Below are 26,994 nucleotides of genomic sequence, written 5' to 3'. Positions count from 1 at the left end.
GGAGAGGCTCCTCCCGGAGCTGAATCAGGGGTTCCTGGGGCTGCGCTTGGACCCGCAAGCCCTCACACTAGCAATGACCTCAGGTGGTCACTGTCAGTGTGGGAGATGGATTGGGCACCCAATATCCCAGCTAGGTGCCCGTCCATCAATGGTGAGCAGGGAGGTCCAGAGTGACCTCACGTTGGCGCACGAGCCACCTGTCATCTCTGCAGGCTCCTCTCAGGGTGCTCCAGGTGAGGGCAGCAGCTCCTCCGCCCCTCTGCCAGTGACTGTGGCATCTGATGAGGCAGCAGCGACTGGGGAGATGCCAGCCGTGGCACTAGCTGCTCCCTCCCAGGTGGGGCCAGCACAGGCTCCACGGGCCAGAAGGAGGGAGCACCTACACATAGCACCTGCAAGCGCAAACTTAAAGCACCTTAATCACAACAAGGCCTGAGCACGGGTGATATTTGTTTTCCCCACTTTTAATTTAATTCTTATTTGGTGTGATGGAGAACACCTCTGAATTTCATTTGTTAATGATATGGTGCCTACCATAAAGTTAAATGTGTTTTTGTACAACAAGCCTCTGGGTGTTTAATTTGTTCTGCAGGTGCAGGGTAACCCATGATGTTATGAGTGACTTGTTTCTCATTAAACTTTATTGAAATGGCACATAGTGCACCTTGTTGACCAAGCAAATGTTCCTGTCAGGGAATGAGTATGGAGCCTGCAGTCCTGGCATGTAGTGGTGGTTGTTCTTATTTGGTAGGCTAGCTGAAAGAGCATTGGATCAAAGCATCCCTGCCTCCCTGGAGGTTGCCCGGGTCAGCTTCTATGCCCTCAGCATTATCCTGACCGTGCTCGTCCTCAGACTCACTACTAGACTCATCGTCTATTGCCTGAGCAGCTGCGTCAAGATCTTCTTCCTCCAATGGGTCCCCCCTTTCCAGTGCCAGATTGTGGAGAGTGCAGCACCCAACCACTATCAGTGACATACGATCTGGGGGGTATTGAAGTGCACCCTCTGAACGGTTCAGGCGTCGGAAGCACACCTTGAGAAGATCTATGGCTCTCGCTACCACTGCCCTTGTGGACCCATGGCTTCTGTTGTACCGCTGCTCGGCCTCTGTTCTTGGATGGCAGAGAGGCATCATGAGCCTTTTGAGGGGATAGCCCTTGATACCTAACAGCCATCCATCCAGTCAGGCTGGAGCATTGAAGAGCCTCGGCACTTGGGAATGTCTCAGCATGAAGCGTCATGGGAGTTGCCAGGGTACCTTGCACAGACTTGCAGAATCTGCATCCTATGGTCACACACTATCTGCACGTTCATGGAGTGGTACCCCTTCCTGTTGACGGAGGCACCTGGCTCACCCGATGGTCACATGCGTGCAGTCAATTGCACCCTGGATACGGGTAAACCAGCGATCGCTGCAAAGCCTCTGGTTCGCTCTGCCTGGCTGGGCTCGTCTGTACAGTAGTGAAAGAAAGTCAATGCATGCCTGAACAGAGCGTCTGTCATCAGCTTGACACAACTGTGGACAGCTGATTGGAAGGCTCCACAAACGTCATCTGCTGGCCCCTGGAGCGAGCCAGAGATGTAAAAGTTGAGGGCCACAGTGACCTTCAGAGCCACTGGCATGGGATGTCCACCCACAGAGTCAGAGCTGATCTCAGGGCTGATCCTCTGACAGATGGAGGTCACTGTTTCTCTTGAGGTGGAGCCTCCTTCGTCATTGCACCTCAGACATATTGAGGTAGCTGCATCGCCGCCTGTAAACCCTGGCAGGATAGTGGCGTCTTCTGTGGCCCCTTCCATCTTGGACTTCCTGTTGGCCCTGCAGCCCTTGTGCCTGCGCCTCTCCTCCCAGAGGTCGCTCCCCTGGACACTGAATAGGGACTCCTGGCGTCCTCCCACTTCTGCCCCTTTCTTCTTCCAGAAAAGGTGCCTTCAGTGGAGACCACAATCCCCATTCCCAGGATAAGGGAAGGCTGTCTGATACCTGGAAGGCCCCAAGTGGTATGAATCCTCCGGGGGCCTGGAAAACAACACTGAGTGCTGAACTGAAGCCTCTTATTTCTGTCAAAGCAGCTCTGAAGCGAATGAAGATGCCCTGTTCACACAAGCAAGCAGCAGCAAGTTACAAGCTAAAGTAGAAACTACTCGCATTAACAAGCGCACTCACCCCTCTTATCCCACCAGTGGATGACGTTTTTGAAAATATGGCTTGCCTGCCTGCCCGTTTAGCCCATGTGACAGCCTGAAAATCGCACGGGCCATGTAAACCCCGGGACAATGGGTGTCTCAAAGGACTTAACTGGCCAGTTAATTAATGGCGTGCGCGCCTCCATCTTCATCGCGCGCCCGCCGAGCGAAATATCGCGAGAGTGCGCGTTGACGTTGGCACATTCGGCCAACGTCAACGCACTTCATTTCTCAGTCAGACGTGTCGGGTGCGCACCTACAAGCCGACCTAAAAATTCTGCCCATTATATTGTGTGGTTGTGACTGATGTGGGGATGTGAATGGTACAATGTGGATGTTTCGAATACAAACACACACTATGTAGGTATTATTGAAGCGTTTATCAGTAACGTGGGTGTTACGGCATGGCCTCGCTAATTGAGTATCATTACTGGATGTATTACAAATGGAGGTGTTATAATGTGAAAACATTAATGCAACCTTTTGCAATACAGTTATCACAATGTGGGTATCACCAATAATGTTATCACTAATGTAGGTATTGGTGGTATGGTTAATCTAATGGAAATGTCATGGATTGAGAATTTTCATGTATTTAGACTTTATTTGGACTAGAGTGAGGTGGATCTATTAATGCAGGTACCTGTAATGAGCTTATTACTATGGCTGGTATAGTGCTGTGGGTATCAAAGCATGGGTATGTAGCAATCATGTCGATATTGTGCAGTCGGTACCAGTTACTTGGGTACTGTGTGACGCATATTACTGATGTGGTATGATTATGGTAGGCGCTGTTATGAATGGGTATCAATTATTACTAACGTAGGCATCAGTAATAGTGTTATTCCACTGAGGATTTTGTGATGCTGAGATCACTCATTTAGGCAATTCGATGTGTTTGCATGGTGACAAAGTTCTCACTGATGTTTGCATTGTTATATGGGCACCACTGAAGCAGGAATTGTGATGTAGTCATTAAGATGAATATTTATATGTGGGGGCATCACTAATGTGAATCTCAGCAATACAGGTGTATCTGCTGGATCGATTCTTCATAATGGACTGCACCGTGACATGATGGAAATGTTTTTCTGTTCCTATGACCCTGACAGCTGGTGGGGGCTTAACTCCTGGCAGGACCATTAAAACCCATCCAAAAGGCTAGGGTCATGAAATTCAGTTTGGTAGTGCCTGGTTTTTCACCACTACGAGTGCTGTTTTGCCTCCAAAATGGCATCCACGGCATATGCAAACACTCCTGGTGCTAGCTGTACCAGGCACCATTTCGGTGAGGATCTCAGTTTGTATACCTATCAGTAGGCTGCCCCACTGAAATCCTCAACTAAATGCTCTGCTGCAGAACTCGTGTGTGACAGTGCCACCAGAGAGCTAGCCCTGTGCTACTCTTGTCCCCTTCCCTAGTTGCAGGTCACTCATGCCTGGTTTCTCAGCTGTACAGATCCCATTCCTAAGCTATCTTCTAAAGTACATGCAGCACCAGTATCTGAGATAGTGGATGCAGGTGTAAGAGCAAGTCTTCTTCATAACTGTCTTTCTGCACTTCTACAACTGCCTGGCCAGGTTGTAGTTCTTGTGTATCTGGAAGAAGAAAGGCAGAAGATTAGGGTTGTGGTGTGGGTAGGGCTGGGGGCAAGCAAGAGGTGCATGCTTACACGATCTTCAGCTTGTAAATCAGAAGAAAATCAGAAGAGATGAGGGGGAAGTGAGATGAGGGAAGGAGGGTTAAGTTTCAGGATACCATCTGTGGTGATTTCAGTCCCACGACTGGCCACGACCTCAGTCATGGCAAGTAGAGTCTCCTTCATGGGGGTATAGACATACAGCCATGTCTGTCCCTCACTAGTTGAGTGCTGCTGCCTCCAGTTAAGTGTCACCTTGCCCTGCAAGAGAGGGGGAAAAGTCAGTGAGCATGGTGAATGTATTTGGATGATGTGATTGTCACGGTTGAATAGTTGGCAGAGTCTGCAAGCTATGAGATGCGGGTATGAGGCTTCCAGCAGTGCTAACTATGTGAGGGTGAGCTGAAGCTATGAATGCTAGGTACGAGTCTGGATTGATAGAGATTGTTGATAGATGAGTGATGGGGTGTGGTGCATTGAGCATTGTATGAAGCTAGTGGTGCAGTTGGTGGAATACAGCATTTGAAGATACATCCTCTGACTTTTGCCACTCTTATGAGGACATTAAGCTTCTTGCGGCACTGCATCTAAGTCTGCTTGACTAGACTCCTGGAAACAACCTTTCACCTATATGGTCCTACTGCCTTCTGAGAGTTGTCTGGAGGGCCTCCTGTGGTTAGGTGATATCTTTCCTCCTCTCCACTTCCAGCACCAAGGCCTCCAGTGCAGCGCCAGGAAACCTTGGAGTCCCCCTCTCTGCTATGTTGTGCCATCCTGGTATCTTTCCCAGGTCAAACGCACTCTCAGAATGACTTCCAGCACCTGTTGCAGTCAAAGTGTAACTCCCCTTTAAGAAGTGAAGACTGGTTTTGAGTTTTGCGGATTAGCTTGAACTGGTGCGAGCCTTTCATGATTTTGCACCTCCTGATTAGGTGCGCAGCCACCAAAGCACATGTAGTGCTGGCTGCACTCTACAATCATTTAATTGAGCAGGCAGCAGAAAGTTTGCCTGCTCCCTGCTTCAGAAGCAACAGGCGAGGGTTAACTGCTCATTGCAATCTCTACTTTTGGGGATTATCCAATTTCGCAGCTTACACCTCCAATGCAATACTCCCTCAGTACTGAACCGGCACTGAAGTATCAGCCTGGATTACATGCTCAAGTTCTGAGGTGGATCTTCTGACTCAGAATGAAGAATGTCTAAGTCATGTGGATAATATAGGTATCAATAACACAGGTAATGAGAGTATTAATAATCAGGGTAACATGGTGTATGCACTGCCACATGGGCAGCACAGATTTGGACAGTGTAATGTGAAAAACCATTACCATTATGATTACAAGTATCACCAACATGAGTACTGAGATACGGAGAGTATTGATGTGGATATTTATTACAAAAGAAGTATTTACTGATCTGGATGTCACTGATGTGATGTGAGTTTAACTGTCACTGGCTTTACAAATGCAGGGGTTTGAACTGTAACCAAGGTATCATGACAGAAAGGTTGAGATGATGCAGATTGAATGGGGCGACACTCCTGTGGAATATAAGCAACAGCACAGACTAGTTGAGCTGAATGGGATTTTTCTGTGCTGTATATTTTATGTAATTGTATTATATTATGCTATGTATATTACTGATGTGAGCATTGTAATGTGGGAGTTTGCAATTTGGGTATGACTAACATGATTATCTGTGCTGCAGGTGTCACTAATATGGTTATCCATAGAAAAACAAAAGTAATCCTACAAGAAAATAAGCAATTATAAATCTAATTAAATAAATTTACATTAAAGGTTACTACCTATAATTTCCTTCTCATTTAAAACTTGAATATTATAACATCTCTCAAAATACAAGTTTTTTTTCTACTGAGATTATACAGAAGGCCTCATTAAATCCCTCAAAAACATCTGAAAATGTGATGTAAACAAATACAGCAGCAGTTCATTACATAAATGTGAAATTGCTGAATAGCCTTCTGATAAAGAGCTACATAACACAGTTGGGAATTATGTGGGCTCCTCAGAAGGCAACTTGAGCTGGATTTTCCACTCATTTATTACAAATGGGTTGACAATCTAGCATGAAAATGATAGCCAGAGTTTTACAGTTCTGCACTTACCCATCCACCAAAGTGAATGAGTAAAACAATCACAGGTGGTTGAGCGTAAAGGCTAAAAATTCCAACCAGCTTTTGACACTGAGCCACTGAAATCTCTCTCATTAAATGTTACATTTTAAAGGCGTACCTGCAATGATGCCGACGTAACCACCACGTAAACTGACTTTGGCAATCCAGACAGTAGTTAACCTCCCTGTCCCCAAGCCATCGTGCTTCTGCGCGGAGCTTTTGCTCAAATTCTAAAGCATCAGATTTTTGCCACAGAGCATCCTTATCTCTGAGAAATAAAAACAAATAAAATATACTTATGAACAAAGATATATGGGTATTGCTAATGCAGATAGTGTTGCTCCATCCACCTTGGGGAAAGTTGCGTACAAAGAACCAGTGTTCTCCGAGGCGTAGATTCCCCTTTACAGATGTTAGTTTGAATCTGGCACCAAGACAAGGGGATCGCTAAGCGCCCAACAGCAGTGACATCATCAAGTAGGGTAAGCAGCCAATCGCACTGAGGTATTTTCACAGGCAGCAAACCAGGAAGTGAAAAAAACTGATTTTTCTCACTTTTAATTAAAAATTTACAGAAAGAAATGATTGGGACGTACATATGGGATTAAGAAGCCAAAATATCAAATTTTTGAAAAAATAAGCTTATTTTGTTTCAAAAGAATGTGATTTTTTTTTTAGCATAATGGAAATATTTGACATTCCATTAATATAAAATTACCCTCTCTGGGCCAGTGAGGCTGTTGAGCAATAATTATAGACCTAGAACACTGTTGAAAACTTAGTTATACCTCATTCAACAAGGTGTAACTTGGTCAAGGGCTTTTACAGCGAGACTTATAGGGTAAAAGTACATGCTTTAGTCAGTTTAGTAGTTTCTATTTGATTGAAGTCTGGGGAGAAATGTATATTCAGTGACAGCAACTTCTGGATTCTGCATTTAACTGTGCATTTGTGGGTTCCAGAATTTGCTAACAGTTTTGCCATCATTACTGTAGTATAAGGATATCTGGCACTGCAAGGGTTAATCCGGGACTTGGAAACAGTACTGCCCAGTGTGATGTAAAGAGATGCATGACCTGAGACTAGAGTCAGTTGTAGATTGGACAGAGATCCGTGTAGAAGCAAGCATGTAAGTTAGCTCCTAGCTTGGACTATAACCCTGTATATATGTACATAGTTAAGTGTTACCAATATATGGTTAATGTTTAACCATACAAGACTCAGAACCACTTTTTGAGACCTACTGAACATACAGCTTGGTGGCAGCTGATGGAAAAATCCAGAACCTCAGAGAAGCTGCAGCAGAAACTGAAAATTAAGGAAGCGGCATTCTGACCTGACTGAAAGCATCTGAAGCAAAGACACAGAGGGGAATCATCTGAAAGAAGTTCCATTGCAGAATTGGAAGCAGCAAGGCAGAAGAAAAAAGCTCCGCTGTGCAGCTGAGGACTTCACAAGATCTCGTAAGGGTCAAAGTGGGGAAGAACCTGCTGTCCTTACCCGGTCTGGCCTACATATGACTCCAACCCATAGCAATGTGGTTGACTCTTAACTGCCCTCTAAACTGTTCAGTTCAAGGGCAATTAAGAATGAGCAACAAATGCTGGCTTTGCCAGTGATGCCCACATCTCATGAAAGAATAAAAAAAAAATTGTGAATGCTCACAGAGTCCAGAGTCAAAAGATCTAGCAGGGGTGAGCAAAATATTCAGTTCTAAGCCAGGACTAGCTTAAAAAGCTTCAGTGCCGTAAAGAAGTCAAAGCAGCCCGTTTCTGAAATCACTGCGGCCAGCCGGAGTCAGAATCGGCAGCGTATCACGTGGCAGCTAAGCTTATTGTAAGAAAAAAAAAAGAAGCAGAAGGTTTAAATAATGCAGCCACAGCCGGGAATCAGTTGTAAAATCCTCCAATATCGAGTAAATCGCTACACAAACCTAAAGACAAAGAGGTCAGGACTGCCATCGCCACAGGAGTCTGCCAAACACAACAAGCGCGGACAGACTCTTTGAAAAAACAGTTGCTGCGGCGCCATCTTTAAAACATGCACAGCATTTAAAGCTTTACTCACCTGAACTTTAAAGCAACCATGGACAACAGATCAACATGAACAGGGCAATTTGGACTGATCCAAAGGTCAGACCAAACACAAATTTGGGGGCTTTGGTGGAAAAAGATTTTTAATGTACATGATAGCTTCAGGATTAGATAAAAAGACAGAAGCTGAACAAGTGAGTACACTACTTTATTCAATGGGTCCGATAGTTGATGATGTTATTGTGATGCAAGGAATAAATGAGTCCTCAGATAAATTTGATGAGGTTCTAAAATCCTTCAATACATATTTTAATCTAAGAAGCAACAAAAGTTTAGAGAGAGTGAAATTCAACAAATGTGTTCAACAGCCTGGCAAACCAGTTGACACTTTTATAAATTAATTATACAGATTGGCTGAAGGCTATGACTACGGTGATAGTAAGTTAGAACTCAAAAAAGGGACAGAATTGTTGTCAGAGTGGCTGATGATGCCCTTTCAATATATACCACAAGCCAAGGAAGATCTGACTCTGGAAAAGGCCATCCAAATAATCATCCAGTCTGAAATTCGCCATTTTACAGGGTGAAAGCAAGCCATGGTACAGAGCAACTCTAACTGTCTAGCTAACAAAGGGGTAAAGAGACTTCAGGCCAAGGAAGGCAATACCCAAACAGAACACAAGAGTGTGGGAGACCATGTTAGTGCTGCGGAGCCAAAATACCTCACAGGCAAGCTATGTCTAGCATCTCAGTGCAGTGTTTCAATTGCAACCACCTAGGACACTTCGTAAAGCTATGTAAAGCTAAGGTGCATAGACAGGCGGAGGATCCCACGACAATCCATTAGATTGATGTACCACAGCAGGAAGACACCCAACCGTTCTTCTTGGGTGAGTCAAGGATGCTATTTTTGGAATGCAGACATCTCAGTAAACCAGGCTTGTCCAACCCAAGGCCGCAGGCCACTATCCGACTCCCCAAGCTTTTGTATCCGGCCTGAAGACTCACTGTTCAAACTATGGGTAAGTTCAATGAAAGATTCTGTAAAGGAGCTGCTCCTCCAATCAGGCCTTTTCTCTCACATGCTTGCTGCGGGTGAGCCTATCAGCATAAAATTTGGTAGAGAAAGAGTTTCTGAATGTGGGAGCAGTGATAAAGTGTGAAGGCGAGTAGCTTCTCTTTTTTACCCCCCCCCAGTGTGCACTCTCTCTGCCTTTGGCCACGCACCCTCTCTCTCACCCTCCCACACAGGCACTAGCCACCTAATGGAGCACAAGGCTCAAAATGGCTGAGCAGGGTTGGGGAGGCCACAAGGATCAGCAGGGTCGCAGCAACAGTGCCCAGCTGGCCCCTGCCAGCCCAGGGCAGCTGGAGTCCCAGACAGGGCAAAGTGAGGAAGCCAGTCTCTTCACGGTGTCCTCCTCGGTATAATGTTCAAATCTCCCAGGCCCGGGTGAGGACTGAGTGAGTGAGTCTGTGAGCGGGTCTGTGTGAGTGAATGATTTAGAGTGAGAACCCTGAGACTGGGAGTGAGCGGGACACACACACAAAACCTATCCACAAACCAGGCCAAGAGAAGAGGAACACCAGGCTGAAAGGCAACCCGCTTCCAATCCCCACTTTCATATGAATTCCGCCAAGGCCAGCTTGGAGTTTGTGCCACCAGAGGAGAACACAACGTCAGAGTTAGTAACACCTAACTCCTTAGCTCGGCTCCAATCCCCACCCCTTCCCTGGTGACCAGGACTTTGGGCCTAGTCTGTCTCACTAGCTCTGCTTCTTAAGCAAAAAAGTGATCATTTTCATTAATTACTCTTTTTTTGAAATTATTTATTGCTTTGACATGAATTTTTAAAAAAATCAATGCTTAATGTTGTGCCAAACTTTATCTTGCCAAAATTTGCTCATCAGCAACTTGAGTGAGAAAAAAATTGAAATGTGGACCCCCTCACAAAAAGGTTGGGCAAGCCTGCAGTAAAAGGTCACCTCACCAACTTCAACTGGACACGGCAGCCAGTGTTACAGTCCTCTCGGATAAGGAACCATGGTTGAGACACCTCTGGCTGTGAACGACAGACACACCACTCTACGGTCCTGGAGGAATCCAGCTTCTGGTCGTAGGCATGATCCTCGAACCACTAAGATATGGTGACAAACAGATATTCAAAGTCATGTACGTCAGCCACACTCAATCGACTTCTCTCTTGAGCAGATATGCCTGTGTTGCCCGTAACCTTCTTAAAACGGTAGAAGACATCAAAACAACCTCTGTCGTCAACTACATGGAACTGCAAGTTCCCAAGAGGCCCATGGTAAAGAGACTCTCGACTGTGACTTCAGCTCTGAATTGTCTTCAGTCTTCGCAGAGACGTTTGTCCAATTTCTTTGTAGGCGGCAGAAGCTCCTCTTTGGTCAGACCAGACAAACCTTTTGATGATTACCTCTATACCTCAAGTGAAAGACACACAGGAAAATGATCAGCAACAGAAGAATAAGTCCAAACCCCAGTTGCTGTCACACTACCTGGAAACACCACAGCACAGACACTGCAGCCACCAGCCAAAGCACAAAGCTGCAAGACAATGCTGGAGCAAGTAACTAGCAACATCAACTGGTAGGAACACACCTCAGTGAGGCATGGAGACATACGGAAAAACACAATGTCGCGATAAAAGCCAAACTGTAAGATGAGCCCACTGATGAGGAATATTCAAATGACAGGGAGAGACACCTTCAACTCCCATAAAGATTACGGTGGACCACACAGAGGAAGCAAAACCAGGTTTGTACCATAACAAATAGAGTGAACACTCTCTCTGGTAGGAAAGGACAAGCCAGTAGTCCCAAAGCAAAGCAGATGGCGAGTTGCCAAAGAGAAGTTCAACTCCAAAGTGTAGAAAAAGCGTATCAGAAGGCGGCAACCAAATGCCAGAAACACAGACGACAACTCTGAGTCAACAAAGGTTGCCTAAATCAACAGAGCCTACCACTCCTCCAAATGTGACTAGAACAAGATCTGAATTCAAACCGTCTGAACTTAAAAAGTCAGAGACTTGAGGCTGGGAGAAAGGGTAGCAAGATTGTACAGTGAAGACTTGGGGGGAGGTGTAGTATAAGGGTATCTGGCATAGCAAGGGTTAATGTGGGAGTGGGAAATAGTACCACCCACGGTGTGATGTAAAGAAAAACATGATCTGAGAGTAGAGCAAGTTGTGGATTGGACAGAGACCTGTGTAGAAGCAAGCATGGAGGTAGCTCGTAGTTTGGGATATACCCTGTGCATATGTATATAGTTATGTGTTATCAATAAACAGTTAGGCATTCAACCATACAAGACTCAGGACCTCTTTGTGAGACCTACGGGACATGCAACAATTACTATTGCAAAATCGTGGCTATTCTTTGGGACATTAATGTGTTTGCTATTAGTGTGGGTATTATAATATGGGTACCACTAAGCATTATAATGCAGGTATCAGCAATGCAAGACTCATTGTATATTGTAATGTGGATATCACAAATGTTGAGTATTGTAGTAAAGCAGCACAATTTTTTTAAAGTTTGTTTATGATATTTTGGCTTCTACCTTAATCCCATGTGCATGTCTCAATAATTTATTTTGCTCTCTATAAAATTTTAAATTTAAAGTGAAGGGATTCAGTTGATTTTATTTACTGGTTTGCTGCCTGTGAGAAAACTTCAATGTGATTGGCTGCTTATTGATGACATCAACAATGACATCAGTGCTGCTGAACGCCTGGAGATCCCATCAATTTAGCGTCAGGTTCAAATGGACATTAGGTAAGGGGAAATCCTTGCCATAGAAATCACAAGATTTTTGTGGGCAGTTTTCTTCTAAGTTAGCGCCAAGCTGCGCTGCTGATTGCAAAATCCAGCCCAATATGTAGCACTAATTTATCCCAGAGTGGAATCTTGAAAATTATACAACACTGTTTGCTTATGGAGAACTGACAACACTTGTGCTGATCAGGGAAAATCAACTAAGGACAAAGTTCAGAATGAGTATACCTCTGGACACAATTTTTGCAGCATCACTTCTTTCCTTGAAAAGCAGTAAATTCTAACTTGTATGCCAGTTGAATGAATGAAGTAAAATAGTAATGATCAGAGATTATTAGACCTCAAGCATCTTATTAAAATATTTCAAATAGTAGTTAACTATTGGAATGAAAAAAAAACTTTGACTGTTGCACCATACTTAATAAGTTCGATTAAGCGCTCTTCCAGAAATTCTTTAGTTCTGTTCAAGTCAGCTAGTTCAGCCACAAGTTTTTGCTCATTTCTCTCCGTCTCTTCTTGAATCTTCTCAAGGTGCTGTTTATACTCTTCTAGCTCCATTTTTACAGCTTCCAGTTCCTGCTGGGTACTATTCAAAATACATTTCAGTAAGTCAACTGCAAACAGCAGACATCAGTAACTTTACGAAGCGTGAGGGCATCCGACCCATTAAACAGTATTTGAAACCCAAAGGGAATTTCATTGAAAATTCACTCACTTCCAAAGCTAATACAATTAATTTTTTTGTAAATGTAAAATGAATAATACTGTAACTGCTTAGGCTAGAGCCCCAGCAGTAAAAATAAATGCTCTTTTTTAAGTATCGTGAATTGATTATTTATATTAATTGATTTTCCTTGCTCTTCCCATGCCTTCAGCTGCTTTGGCTCTAAGCTCTCGAATTCCATCCCTAACTCCCTCCACCTCTGTATCCTCTTTTAAGAGCCTCTTTAAAACTATCTCTTTGACCAAACCTTTAAATATTTGTCCCAATATCACCCCATGTGGCTCGGTATGAAATTTTGCGTGATAAGGTTCCTGTGAAGGGACTGTGGGTAATGTGGTTCAAATGTGATTTGCAGATAAAGAAAAAGATTTGCATTTAGATAATAACTTTCATAAACTCAGCCAAGTATTTGAATTGTAGTCACTGTTATGATGTAGGAAATAAGGCAGCCAATTTGAACACATTAAGGTCCTACAAACAACAATAAATTAATAATTCTGTTTTAGTGATGTTGGTTGAGAGCTAATAAAATATACATTAGGTAATCTTTAAAGGTAATACTTGGCATGTGTGATCTCCTAGTCTGGTTTTGAGCATGTGGGGAGTGGGAGGTGGTGGCTAGGAGGGAAATTTTACAGAGTATTTTTTCTATCATTGGCTCTGCTTTATTTTCTGTGGAAGTAAGTGAGAGTTTGGGGTGGGATGGAAGTGGTGGGGTAGGATTGGGGGTGGTCATTTCCTGCCTGTCATTTTCATATTTTCCTATAGATAATGGCTAACTCACTGGGCAGACCTCTACTTCTCTTCTTTAAACAGTGCCATGTGATCTTTAGATGGCAGAAAGGGCCTCAGTCTAATATCCCATCCGAAATACACCACTTCCAACAGTGCAGCATTATTGTATTGAAATAGCATTCTCAATTGTATGTTCAAGTCTCTGGAGTGAGGCTAGAACCAATGACCTTCTGACTCAGAGATTGAAGTGTGACTGCTGAGACATGGCTAACACCTTTTAAGAAATTGGTCAGGGCAACTAACATAGAAATTAAGGTTTGGACAAAATCTCAAGATACTATCCTAGGCCCAACCATTTTCAGCTGCTTCCTCAATGACCCTCTTTCCATCATAAGGACAGAAGTGGGGATGTTCACTGATGATTGCACAATGTTCAGCTCCATTTGCGACTCCTCACATTTTGAAGCAGTCCATGTCCAAATGCAGCAAGACCTGGACAATATCCAGGCTTGGGCTGACAAGTGGCAAGTAACATTCGCGCCACACAAGTGCCAGGCAAATCCATCGCCAACAAGAGAGAATCTAACCATCGCCCCATGACATTCAATGGCATTACTGTCGCTGAATCCCCCAAAAAACTGAACTGGACTAGCCATATAAATAATGTGGCTACAAGAGCAGATCAGAGGCTAGGAAGCCGGCGGCGACTAACTCACCTCCTGACTCCCCAAAACCTGTCCACCATCTACAAGGCACAAGTTAGGAGAGTGATGGAATACTCCTTCACTTGCCTGAATGAGTGCAGCTCCAACAACACTCAAGAAGCTTGACGCCATCTAAGACAAAGCAGCCCCATCCACAAACATTCACTTCCTCCACCACTGACGCACTGTGGCAGTGTGTACCATCTACAAGATGCACTGCAGGGACACACCAAGCCTCCTTAGACAGCACCTTCCAAACCCACAACCTCTACCATCTAGAAAGACAACGGCAGCAGACTCATGGGAACACCACCACCTGGAAGTTCTCCTCCAAGCCACACACCATCCTGACTTGGAACTATATTGCTGTTCCTTTCGCTGTCGCTGGGTCAAAATCCTGGAACTTCCTTCCTAACAGCACTGTGGATGTACCTACACCATGGACTGCAGCAGCTCAAGAAGGCAGCTCACCAGCACCTTCTCAAGGGCAATTAGGGATGGGCAATAAAATGCTGGCTACGCCCACATCTCATGAATGAATAAAAAAGAACTATATGCCTTGATAGCAAAAGAGGCCAATTGACTAATCAAGCCTTTGTCGACTCTTTGCCTGAGAAATCCAAAATTAAGCCCAGTGCCTTGATCCTGTCCCCACCCAAGTTCAATGTATTTATCTACTTAAAAACTTTATCCAATTTTCCTTTACCAGATGGAAAGGTGCCTGCCTCAATTACTCCCTTTGACAAACGATTTCATGCTCTAACAATATTCTGCAAAAAGCCATTCTGGTTAAGTACCCTCCTCACTTTCTTCATGACAGTGTTAAACTGCTGATTTATTTTGATTTATCACCAGGAGATGCATTTGTTCCCTATTCACCCTGTTGAAGCCCTTTGTAACAGGATAGCTTGGAATATTAAAGGAAATATCATTGTAGGCTTCTTAATGAAACAAAACAAACTTTATTTCCATGAGAGCTTCCGTAGCTGCTTGTATCCAGCCAGCCCGTTATGCTGTTCCCACTATCTAACTCTTCCCACTATCCCCGCAGTTCCACGGTTTCTCCTTGGTGTCGATGTTCCTGTGCTCTCAACTTCTTTAACAAATCTTTAAAATTAACTTTCCAATACACAAGAAGCTACAACCCGAGAATCTGGCTTTCGAACGTGTACATGATCCCCTTTCTCAACAGTACAAGTTTCTGAAGCTTATTTTCTCTTTCTACCCCCACCCCCACCCCCCCCCCCACCCCTCCCACCTACAGCCCAGCTCTGAAGAAGAGTCATAGGGACTCGAAGTGTTAACTCTGTTTTTTTCTCTCCACACCTCCACATGCTGTTAGACCTGCAGAGTTTTTCCAGCATTTTCTGTATTTGTTTATGAGTTACTACAGATATATTTACAACAAGCATATAAAAAAGGAAATAGTGGGCTTTGAAATATCTGAAAGGTGAAATATCAAGTGACTAAGATAACCATTAGAGTGAATGAATTGACCTTTCTGTGTTTACCAAGGACACTGGGGCCAGTCTTCCACCACAGAAGCTGAATTTCTTTTGGGAAGTTTTGAAATGGAGTCAACATGAATTTATGAGTGCCCTTGCCATATAGTTTTACTGAAGATCTGAGGAAGTTACAGATTTGAATGAAAGAAGAAAATCTATGGATGTGTCCATGGATGGTGGGGACACAGTGGTAATGTTAGTGGGCTAGTAATCTAGAGGCCCAGGCTAATGCTCTGGATACAGGGTTCAAATCCCATTCGGGCAGCTAGCGGAATTTGAATTCAAATAATTGATAAATCTGGAACATAAGGGCGGGATTTGACGTCCCACAGCGCCTACCCCGATTGGGTATAAAATAGCGTGCAATGATGTCAGGCGAGCGTCCTGACGTAATCGCTCACTTGCGCGATATTTTGGGCGGACGCGCTGCCAACTCTCGCGTGCACCCACTGACAATTAAAAGGCCATTAAAGTATTAATTAAGAGAGATTTTTCGCTGCCTATGGGTGGGATGAGGTTACTGACATTAATTTTAAAAAGATATTTCGATATAATTTTATTATGTATATATTCCTGTGAGTGAGTCCTGAGCACATTTTTTTTCAGATTTGCCAAATCTTTATTTTTGACTTTAAAATTCTTCAGCTCCCTGAGGCAGCTCTCTGCCTTCAGGGAGCTTTCACTGCGCGCTCCCCCATGCCTGCGCAGACTTCAGCGCTCGCCCTCCTCCCGCCCCTACATCGGCAGCGCTGAGCCTTTCAACGCGCGTTTCACATTGGCTGGCCGTTAATTGGTCAGCCAGCGCGAAATTGCGGTTGAGGGCGGATCAGGGGCGGCGGACTGTTTCCCAGCCGCTCTTGGGCCCACCAGCCGTGCCTGCCCGACAACCCGAAAATTCTGCCCTAAAGCTAGTCTCAGTAATAGTGACCATGGAACTAGCGTCGATTGTTGTAAAAACCCATCTGGTTCACTAATGTCCTTTAGGAAAGGAAATCTGCCGTCCTTACCAGGTCTAGCCTACACGTGGTTGACTCTTAACTGCCCTCTGAAATGGCCTAGTAAGCCCACTTCCCATGAAAGAATAAAGAAATAAAATGTTCAAATTGCAGCAAGCTGTTTGGCATTGTGCCGCAGAAGTGATTAAGCTATATGAATTTTACTCATCTATGCTGGATGGTTTCTCATGTTGAGCTTCATTAATAATTCCTGCATGCAAGCTTCATCCTCTACAATCTGCTTGATATTTAGTAAAACAATAGTGATGCCCGGGGATAGAGTCATAGAGGTCTACAGTACAGAAAAAGGCCCTTCGGCCCATCGAGTCTGCGCCGGTCAAACAAGTACCTAACTATTCTAATCCCATTTTCCAGCACAAGGCCCATAGCCTTGTTTGCCATGGCAACGCAAGTGCACATCCAAATACTTCTTAAATGTTATGAGGGTTTCTGCCTCTACCACCCTTTCAGGCAGAGAATTCCAGATTCTTCCTCACATCCCCTCTAAACCTCCTGCCCCTTACCTTAAATCTATGCCCCCTGGTTATTGATCACTCCAACAAGGGGAAAATTTCCTTCCTGTCTACCCTATCTATGCCCCTCAATTTTATACACCTCAATCATGTCCCCCCTCAATCTCCTCTGCTCTTAACAATAAAACCCTAGTTGCAAGTATTAAATGCCATGATCCTGGACATCAGGCCACATGCATTTCTTTGTCTTTTCAAAGATGGATGAAAAGCACTCCAGTGAGATGGGGCTGACTGTAAACCAATGATTACTTTCTTATAAAGAATTCATGAATGAACAGTATCAAAGTCTTTCCAGTAAGATACATTTATTTTCTACCACTCCGTATATCATAAAATGTTAAACTGTGCAACTCCGTCTACCTAATAGGCTAATTCATTTCCACATTAGTTGACCTTGAGCTAACTAGCAATATTGACTGGATAAAGGAAATATGCTCTGCTATACTTGAGACAGTTTCAGATTTACCCATACTAATTGCTCACTGCCTAAGTGAGCAAAATATCTGAGTAGCTCTGATTTCTCTAGATTGGGGAAAGGAGAGCCAGAAAGAAAATGTGTTTCTGGCCCTTGCCCTAGGCATCAACATTTCCATTTGAGGTGAGGGCTAACATATTATGTCAAGCATCGTAATTCCCAGCTTTTACATCCCAGTAAAACTGAGCACGAAGGACACTTGTGTGTCCCTGGTTTCCAGCATTGCTAAGAACTTGAATGTTTAAATTTCAAATAGCTCATTTCTTTATAGCAGTCAAAGATTAAATGACTGCTGCAAATAAACTAGCAAATTCAAAAACTCAGCAGCATTTAAATTGTTTTAACATAAAATTTTTGCCTGCACAGCTAACAGAAGGCTCACTCTATTGCACTTTGACTGATGGGGGAAAGCAGATTCCATACATTATCTAGAGGCAAAAAATAAAAAGTTGCATCATATATTGACCCCCAGAATTCTTTTAAATTGCAACCATCTGCAACAAGATACACATCCAAGTAGCCTTTATGCAAAACACAAGCTAAAAAGCAAAGGAACAAACTGAGATTAATTCAGCTGCCATGTTTTAAAGTCATACCTGTTGAAATTTTCTGCAAGGGATTTTAGTTCTTCCTCCTTTTCGTTTCTCAATAATTGTGAATCCACAATTACTAGTGCTTTTTGTTCCAATTCTTCTGATAATTTACAGTTGCAAGCCTTTAAAATAAATGTGTCAAAATCAGTTGCAAATGGTAATTCGGGATGAAATGCAGGTATATTATTGAGAAGATCTGCTCAGACGAAAATCCTGCAAAGCCGATTTCTATTCTCAAGTGTCTGTTCATGTTAGACTCACTTGAAATTCAAGGAGTTGTTTATCCATTGAGGTTATTTGGGTTTGTCGCTCATTAAGGTGCTTTCTCACAGCCTCCAATTCTTCACCAACAGTCTGTCAAAATTAAAGCATCAATATCAAAATTTTGTATCAGGCCATTACAGATGATGTATCAATCCATTACTAGTTCCAATTTAATGCAACATCCTTTGGTCAAATGTACTCAACAATTAAAAATTATAATGAAACTTGATCTTCATTAGGAATGAAAACACATCAATTTAACACAAATCCACTGGAAAATTAGGGAAGACAATTGAAAGCATAGGCATATGGTTCTGGAACAAATGACAGCTATTCTGAACAGGGGTTACATCCACTCAGGGAGGGTGCTAATGTACGGGCATAATGATTAAATAGGAAAATGACAAGGTATTCAAAGTAGGAGACACTAAAAAAATTCTTCCCCATAGCCAGGCATAACAGGTCAAAGGAGCAGGCTATTATTGCACATCACCAGGCAGATGGTTAACAACAATACTGATGGAAAGAGTAAGAGTAAGAGAATATGCCCATCTTCTACATTGCTGGTACTATGTGACACTAAGATAAGCAAAGAGAGAAGTGCTAGGAAAGAAATTTTTTCCTTTTAAAACATGTAAAAATGAAGACATCCCTCTCTAAATTTAATAAAAACAAATGAAATTTGATGTCAAATTTTCAATTAAGCAAAATGATCAAACCCAGATAAATTATGGGCAGAATAATGCCGTTGGCGTGCGGGGGTGGGCCCACCATGCCAACGCGTAAAATGATGTGATGATGCCGGGTGTGCGTCTCAGCAGGCACCCACCTCAAATTTAACTTGTTAACAAAGTTGCCCATCCAAGCTTAAGGTTGGCGGGCAGGCGAAGAGCCCAAGTGGCCTTCGCGTTTTTCTGGAAACCTCGTCCACAGGCGGGATGAGGTTTCCTGAAGGTTTTATAAAATAAATAAATTTTACTTACTTCACAAATATGTCCCAGCACATGTGACACTGTCACATGAAGGGGACATGTTTAAATAAATTTTCACTTTATTTACTAAAAAGTTTTGACAACCATTCAATCTCCCCGAGGCAGCTCCGTGCGTCAGGGAGATTGCTGCGCTCTTTTGCACACATGCGTGAAAGAGCACAGGCCCCGGCTCTCCCTTCTCCCCCCGCCCGCCCACACAGGTAGCGTAAAATGGCAGCGTGCAGCCGATCGCGGGGGGGCAATCAGCTCCGCGTCCGCCCGCTACCGCCCAGCCTGTCATAGGAAAAATTCTCCCCTGTAGATACTAGCAAAAAACCTAGGCTTCCAAAATTAGGAAAGCTGCTAAATTCAAATAGTGTATATTGAAACTAATTATGCTCTTCACTGTGTGTTTAAAACTGAATTAAAAACAAATAGAAGCTCTCTGCATTGCACTGCAGTCATTAACCAGATCTTCTGACTGTAGCAATACAAGGAGAGAACCTAGTCATCACCTTTAATTTATTCTGATAATCCATCACCTCTCCACTCATCTGAAATTTGATTGCTGACAGTTCTTCTCTTGCAGCTTCTTGGAAGCTTCTTACTTGCTGCTGCGCTTGTGCTAGCTTTTTCTGCAGCTCTTTTACACATGTAGCTGACTGTTTCAATCTCCTTAACTCTCCGTGCAGCTGTTCGTTCTCACTCTTGAGTTTGGAAACATTAAGATTTAATTGATTTTGTTCTGTTTTTACCTCCTCGCAAAATGCTGTTTGCTGTTGAGAAATTTCAATACATTTCTGCTCAGTGTCAGCTTTCTCTGCACTAAGTGTACAAATCTGTATGCCGAGTTCTGCCATTTCAGTGTTTGCCCTGTGAAGTAAATCTTTGGTCTCAACATTCTCAACCTCTATCCTTTCAATATACTGTTTCAGCTGGGACAATTCTTCTTTAACGGACACAAGTTGTTCCTCAAGTTCAATTATGTGCTGCGCTGACTTCTCCCTTTCATTTTTTAAATAATCTTCCTTTTCTTTAAACAGCAAGACTTTCTCAGCATGATCACTATTATTTGATTCTATCTGTTCCTTTAGATTTTGAACCAAGGTTCTGTATTCCTCCTTGGAACATACTGCAAGATTTAGATTACTGCATATATTTTCCTTTTCCTCAAGTGCGTGTTTAAGCTTTGAGTTGAGTTCTTGGCCCTCTGCCTGCAATCTTGTTACTTCAGCCTGCTGAGTTTCAAGCTGATTTTTAGTAGCAGCTAACTTTGCATTTATCTCCTGCATTTCTTTCTCCTGAAGCTCTCCCTTCTGGAGCTGTGCTTCCACAAATACATTTTTATCAGCAATCAGGCTTTCTGAAAGCATAGTTCGTTGCTTAAAGTTATTCTCAAGATTCAATTTTTCTTCCTCCAAAGTCTTTATTGTTGCCTGACTTTTCTCAATGTTTTCTGAAAACTGCTTTAATGTGTTAACTTTTTCAAGTAAAGCATCTTCTTTCTCATTTAGAAGGGAGACAAGAGAATTTTCATTCTGCTTTGACTCTACTAATTTATTCTGCAGATCTGAAATCAGTTCTTCCTTAGCCTGGCAATATACTTGGAGATTTACTAAGCGGTCATTCAACTTATTTTCTTCTTGTTTCAGTTCGTCAAATTCGGACTGATTCTTTTCCAGTTTTGTTTCTGCTCTTTTAAACTGCCTGAGAGCATTTTGCAATTTCTCATCCAACTGCCTGTTATCTTCCCTTAGCTTTGCTTCTTTCTCATCCACTGTCACCTTGGCATCAGCTATTTGGCCCTGCAACTGTTTTTCAGACGCATTCAGTCTGTCTATCTCAGTTTCAAGGGTTAAACACGTCTCTTCCAATTCGTTCTCTCTTTGAATATGTTTCTGCCTGACCTGTTGCTGTTTCTTGCTCTCGGTTTGCAATTTCTGATACTCAATGTTTATATGCTCTGTCCTCATTTGCAGCTTGGCTAGTAGTTCTTCTAAATCTTGCAGTTTTTTCTTAAGATCGTCTTTCTCACTTAAAAGCTTATTTTGAACCTCCTGATGGTTTTGTGCCTTGTTATGAGCAGCAGACAATTCTAATTCTTTGGCTTTGAGATCGCTGGAAAGTGAGTCTATTTGCTCTTCTAAAGTAACCTTTAATTTTTCATATTTAGTTTGTGTTTCTTCTTGCTCTTTTCTCAGCTCCTGAACTGACTTCTGCCCTGATTCAAGGTCTGTAGTGTCCTTTTCTTGTACACTTTCAATTTCTTTCAATTTATTCAGGGTACTCTCTAGCTCTTCATCTTTCTTTGCAAGCATAGCATTTTTCTCCTCAAATTTTGAAGTTGTCTCCTTTAGCTTTAATTCAAGCTCATTTATTAGAGATTCTTTCGATTTCAAGTCATTTGTTAACTTTTCCAGCTGAGACTGCTGTACACTGCTTAATCTCTGCATTCCAATTTCCTCCCGTTCAGCCTCATTCAACTTGTCAAGAAGCTCATGGATCTTCTGTGCTGAATCATAGTGGGTTGCTGTTAGCTGTCCCTTTTCAGTCAAAATACTATCTATCCTTGCTATCAGCTCCATGTTCTTCTTTTCCACTGTCATTAGCTTGGTCTGAAGTTCACTAAAATTGCCATCTTTTGTCTCTTCAGAGGCCTTGATCCTTTCCATTTCTTGTGTTAGTGACTGCAGCTTTACTATGTAGTCTTGATTACATGACTCTAATTCCATAATCTTCATCTGAAGCACCCGTTGTTTTTGAGTGGAACTGACCTCTAATGTCTGCAAAGATTTCTGAAGCTCTTTAACAGTGTCTTGAGCAAAAACAGAGCCCTCAGACTGCTGATTCAACTCTTCCAACATCTGCTTTAATTTAAGGTTTTCCTCCATTGTATCATCAGTTGATTCCTTCATAGCCTCTGCAGTTTGCTCGTGCAAAGTTATTATCTTCTGTAGCTCTTCCTTCTCCAGTTCAATCTGCTGGATCTTCTCCTGCATCTCCCTTTGCTTTACATCAGATTGATCAAGTTCAGCGCGTAACTCATCGAAGGTTTCCAGCTGCTCTGCTATTAATGGATTGTTTATTTCTGGATTCGAAAGACAGTCTGGAGCCTATACAAAGAGTTGATACACAGTTGATATATTAGTTGATACATTCAACAATTTAGATGCAACTTCTTCAGAAAAATGACCCGAGACACCAAATGTTAAAAATGGGCCGTAAATCAGGTGCAGGGTGTTCATTAACAAAACTAATTAATTATTCTAAAAGTAGGGACGATAACTTTTTAAAAAATCATTCACGGGACATGGGCATCACTGGCTAGGTCAGCATTTATTGCCCATCCCTAAGCGCCCTTGTTCAGAGGACATTTAAGAGTCAACCACATTGCTGTGGGTCTGGACCAGGTAAGGACAGCAGATTTCCTTAACGTGCCCAATGGTTTCATGAGTCATCATTAGGCTTTTAATTCCAGATTTTTATTGAATTCAAATTCCACCATCTGCTGTGGTGGGATTTGAATCTGAGTCCCTAGAGCATTACCCTGGGTCTCTGGATTACTAGTCCAGTGACAATACCACGATGCCATCGCCTCCCCTATAAGATGGTCACTAGTAAATCAGGAGAAACTTCTTCAACTGGAAAGTGGTTAGAATATGGAACTCACTAGCATAAATGTTTTTAAGGGGAAGTTAGATAAGTACATGAGGGAGAAAGGGATAGAACGAAATGTAGATAGGGTCAGGGTAAGGTAGCTCTTAGCTGTTGTGAAAGTGAGGGGAGGGAACCATGTACAATGCCAGCTAGCTTGCGGGGGGGAAGGAAGTTCAGTTGCCAGCGACTTCGTGAGAATGTAATCTAGGGGGCAGGAGATGAGCTTGCAGGGGGGAAGGCAGGAGAGAAACAACAAAAGGATGCAGGATCAGTGTAGGGTGGGGGAGCTATGGGGAGGATCTGGCTTTTGGCAAATGGAAAAGGATAGTGAGGGGTGGAAAGAGAGGAGCAGGAGGAAGTTGAAAGGTGGGCTCAAACTTAGTGACAAAGAAGTCAATGTGCTCCTTTCACTTGTATTTGGATGTAAGGTTGAAGGATGCAGTTGTGAGGAATTTAAGGAGACATCTGTTAGTGGAGAAAAGCAACCACAGGCTATATTTGCCCTTCACAATGATTCGCTAATGGGTGGTTTTAACACAAAACAGTGGGACCCGATACCATTTATTGTAGTTCAGCAGATCTGGTGATGGATGACCAAACTAGTTGTGTCCCAGATTCACGCAAATCTGCACCCTTTGGACTTGAGGAAGCAAAACTGTGAACTAGACCATAGGGAACGACTGGAATGGGAGACAGCAGGCTGGATTTTCACCAAGTCTGGATGACTTGGGAGCATTTTAAAAATGGTGGCCGGGCCCCGATTCCAGGATTCCCACCCCCTTTCCCAGGGATTCTGACTTTCAGAAGTGCCTTATAAGGATGTGAGCTGGTTTGGATCAAAAGTCTGCACCCTCATTCCCGACTTGGCCAGCTCCATTGCAGATTCAGAGAACATTAGTTCACATCCCATCATGGCGGTTTGAGAATTTTCATTCAGTTTTAACAAACAAAATCTGGAAATAAAATCTGGTAAAAAAAATACCCCAAAACTACTGGATTATCATAAAAACCAAACTGGTTCCCTAATATTCTTTAGGGAGGGAAACCTGCCATCTTTGCCTTGTCTGGTCTATGTGTAAACACGTGGCTAAAGGAGTGGTGCGGGAAAGAGGGGTTCCATTTCGTGGGGCACTGGCATCAGTATTGGAACAGGAGGGCTCTGTACCGTTGGGACGTTCTCCACCTGAACCGATCTGGGACCAATGTTCTAGCGAAAAGGGTAAATAGGGTGGTCAACAGGACTTTAAACTAGAAAGTGGAGGGGAAGGGAAGGGTAAAACTCCAAGAAGTATGACTAATGGGAAACAAAGAAGCAGTGGACGTGGGGAAGATGTTTCCATTAGTAGGAGAGACTAGGACCCGAGGGCACAGCCTCAGAGTAAAGGGAAGACCTTTTAGAACAGAGATGAGGAGAAACTTCTTTAGCCAGAGAATGGTGAATCTATGGAATTCATTGCCACAGAAGGCTGTGGAGGCCAGGTCATTGAGTGTATTTAAGACCGAGATAGATAGGTTCTTGATTGGTAAGGGGATCAAAGGTTACGGGGAGAAGACGGGAGAATGGGGTTGAGAAACTTATCAGCCATGATTGAATGGCGGAGCAGACTCGATGGGCCGAATGGCTTAATTTCTGCTCCTATGTCTTATGGTCTTATGATAACTTCAATTCCACATCAACACGTAGTCTATTCGGATGTGGGACACAAATGCTGGACTTATCAGCCAAAACCACATTCTGAGTGTGCAGAGAAATGTTAAAAGGGGGAGATAAAGTGGTACAGCCTCAATAAATTGACAAACACATGCAAAATGACATTCATGGTAGGGGAAAATTGAAGAACACCAAAGCAAGATAAGGTCAGTAATAACATTATGCAAGATAAGCACTTACCATCTAATTGCTGATTATCTCTGCAAAGTGTACATACCAGCTTCTGATTGGACACTCACTTGTGAATAGTTGCTGACCAAGCTGCTTATACTGGAACATCTACTTGGTGGCTTCCAAAGATGTGATGGAGAATGTGATAGGCTGAAAGACCTCCTTTAAAAAATACACGCAGCAGATTTATTCTTACTACTCGACTTTAGCTTAAGTAATTATTTTCAGGAATTACTATGCTTAATGCAACACGGAGGCATCCTACAGCGGGGTGCATTCCAACATAAATATCAGCACGTGATTTTCCAGCATGTCTGCTGCTTCATCCATCATAGTTCACAGGATCAAGAGGAAGTCCTCTGAATGCCACATGCGAACGCCTGAGCCACTGGGATACATCTACTATGTATTTTCTAGTGCAACTTGCTGGTCTGGGTGAAGGTGAAGTGGTGTAGGGACACTCCGCCCAGGCAGCTCAGTTAGCTGCCGCCAATAATTTCTTTGCAACATTTAAAAAAAAAAATAGCCCGCTTTTCTTTGGAGGTCCAGATCACAATCCTGGTTTGAAATCTCCTTCCACAACACCCCTCCCCCGCCATCCCAGCCGAGGTCCACTTTCACCAATCAGGGTCCAGTGCATCTGGTTTTAAGTACCGTCATTAAACTTGCACTGTGTCCATCTGACAGCCAGGACATGGGAACACCCAGCATCACGAGGCTCACCCTCCCTTACCCAGCTGGCATTTTAAGGTTCAGGCACAAACTCCATCCTTTACAAAGCTAATGGTAATTCTGATTAACCCAGGTCTAAATTTCCAGTGTAATCCTATTAAAGTTACTGCTAGGGTGTGCCAGAATGGTCAACCCAAATATATTTGATTAATGTGCAAGTAAATATCTGGCAACATTGAAAAAAGGAATGTGTATTATTGCTTTTACAATTAGGTGGGTTATATCATTTATCATATTATTTGCACAGTTGATGAATGTGAACATTTATTCCAGAATTAAACTTTAGAAAGCCGCTAAGAAGAGGTTTAAAATTAAAGAGGCAAAAATGCTGGTAAATGGGAATACATTGCAGTTGGGATTCTTATAGGAAAAAAAGCATAATATTTTAGACAGATTTTAGATGCATGTGTAAATATTTTGCGAAACGAAAATAGTCAAACCACTAAATAAAGAAGTTTTATACATTGTCATGTATACATTGCCAATCTTTTTTTTATTCAGTTACAGGATGTGGGCTTGACTGGCTAGGCCAGCAGTTATTGCCCATCCCTAATTGCCCCTTGAGAAGGTGGTGGTGAGCTGCTTTCTTGAACCGCTGCAGTCCCTGTAGTGTAGGTACACCCACAGTGCTGTTAGGGAGGGAGTTCCAGGATTTTGACCCAGTGTCAGTGAAGGAACGGCAATATATTTCCAAGTCAGGATGGCAAGTGGCTTGGAGGGGAACTTCCTGGTGGTGCTGTTCCCATGTATCTACTGCCCTTGTCCTTCTTGATAGTAGTGGTCGTGGGTTTGGAAGGTGTTGCCTAAGGAGCCTTGGTGAGTTTCTGCAGTGCTTCTTATAGATGGTACACACTGCTGTCACTTTTTGCCGGTGGTGGAGGGATTGAATGTTTGTGGAAGGGGTGCCAATCAAGTGGGCTGCTTTGTCCTGGATGGTGTCAAGCTTCTTGAGTGGTTTTGGAGCTGTACTCATCCAGGCAAGTGGAGAGTATTCCATCAATTCCTGACTTATGCCTTGTACATGGTGGACAGGCCTTGGGAAATCAGGAGGTGAGTTACCGCTGCAGGATTCTTAGCCTCTGACCTGCTCTTGTAGCTACAGTATTTATGTGGCTAGTCCAGTTCAGTTTATGGTCAATGGTAAACCCAGAGGAGGTTGATACTGGGGGATTCAGCAGTGGTAATGCCATTGAATGTCATAGGGTGATGGTTAGATTCTCTTTTCTTGGAGATGGTCTCATTGCTTGGCACTTGTGTGGCACAAATGTTACTTGTCACTTGTCAGCCCCAGCCTGGATATTGTCCAGGTCTTGCTGCATTTGGATATGGACTGCTTCAGTATCTGAATCATCGCGAATGGTGCTGAACATTGTGCAATAATCAGTGAACATCCACATTTTTGACCTTACGATGGAAGGAAGGTC

The 26,994-nt window shown here is 43.2% G+C and overlaps 1 protein-coding gene across 6 annotated transcripts in view; it reads right to left on the bottom strand.

The window, feature by feature from the left end:
- The window catches only part of fyco1a (FYVE and coiled-coil domain autophagy adaptor 1a), a 197,293-nt gene that overhangs the window by 137,155 nt on the left and 33,144 nt on the right, over positions 1 to 26,994 (bottom strand). For all 6 annotated transcript variants that reach the window (XM_078539514.1, XM_078539513.1, XM_078539519.1 and 3 more), the window contains 6 exons: positions 24,907 to 25,000; positions 19,815 to 22,412; positions 18,326 to 18,418; positions 18,068 to 18,186; positions 12,219 to 12,386; positions 6,085 to 6,234 (listed from right to left, as the gene is read on the bottom strand). In XM_078539514.1, the coding sequence (XP_078395640.1) occupies positions 6,085 to 6,234; positions 12,219 to 12,386; positions 18,068 to 18,186; positions 18,326 to 18,418; positions 19,815 to 22,412; positions 24,907 to 25,000 (3,222 nt within the window). The remainder of the gene's footprint in view (positions 1 to 6,084; positions 6,235 to 12,218; positions 12,387 to 18,067; positions 18,187 to 18,325; positions 18,419 to 19,814; positions 22,413 to 24,906; positions 25,001 to 26,994) is intronic.

This window comes from Cetorhinus maximus, chromosome 3, assembly GCF_964194155.1.
Source record: "Cetorhinus maximus chromosome 3, sCetMax3.hap1.1, whole genome shotgun sequence".
In the NCBI taxonomy this organism is placed as follows: Eukaryota; Metazoa; Chordata; class Chondrichthyes; order Lamniformes; family Cetorhinidae; genus Cetorhinus; species Cetorhinus maximus.
The sequence above is the reverse complement of the archived record's forward strand: the minus strand, read 5'-3'. Positions and strand labels throughout refer to the sequence as shown.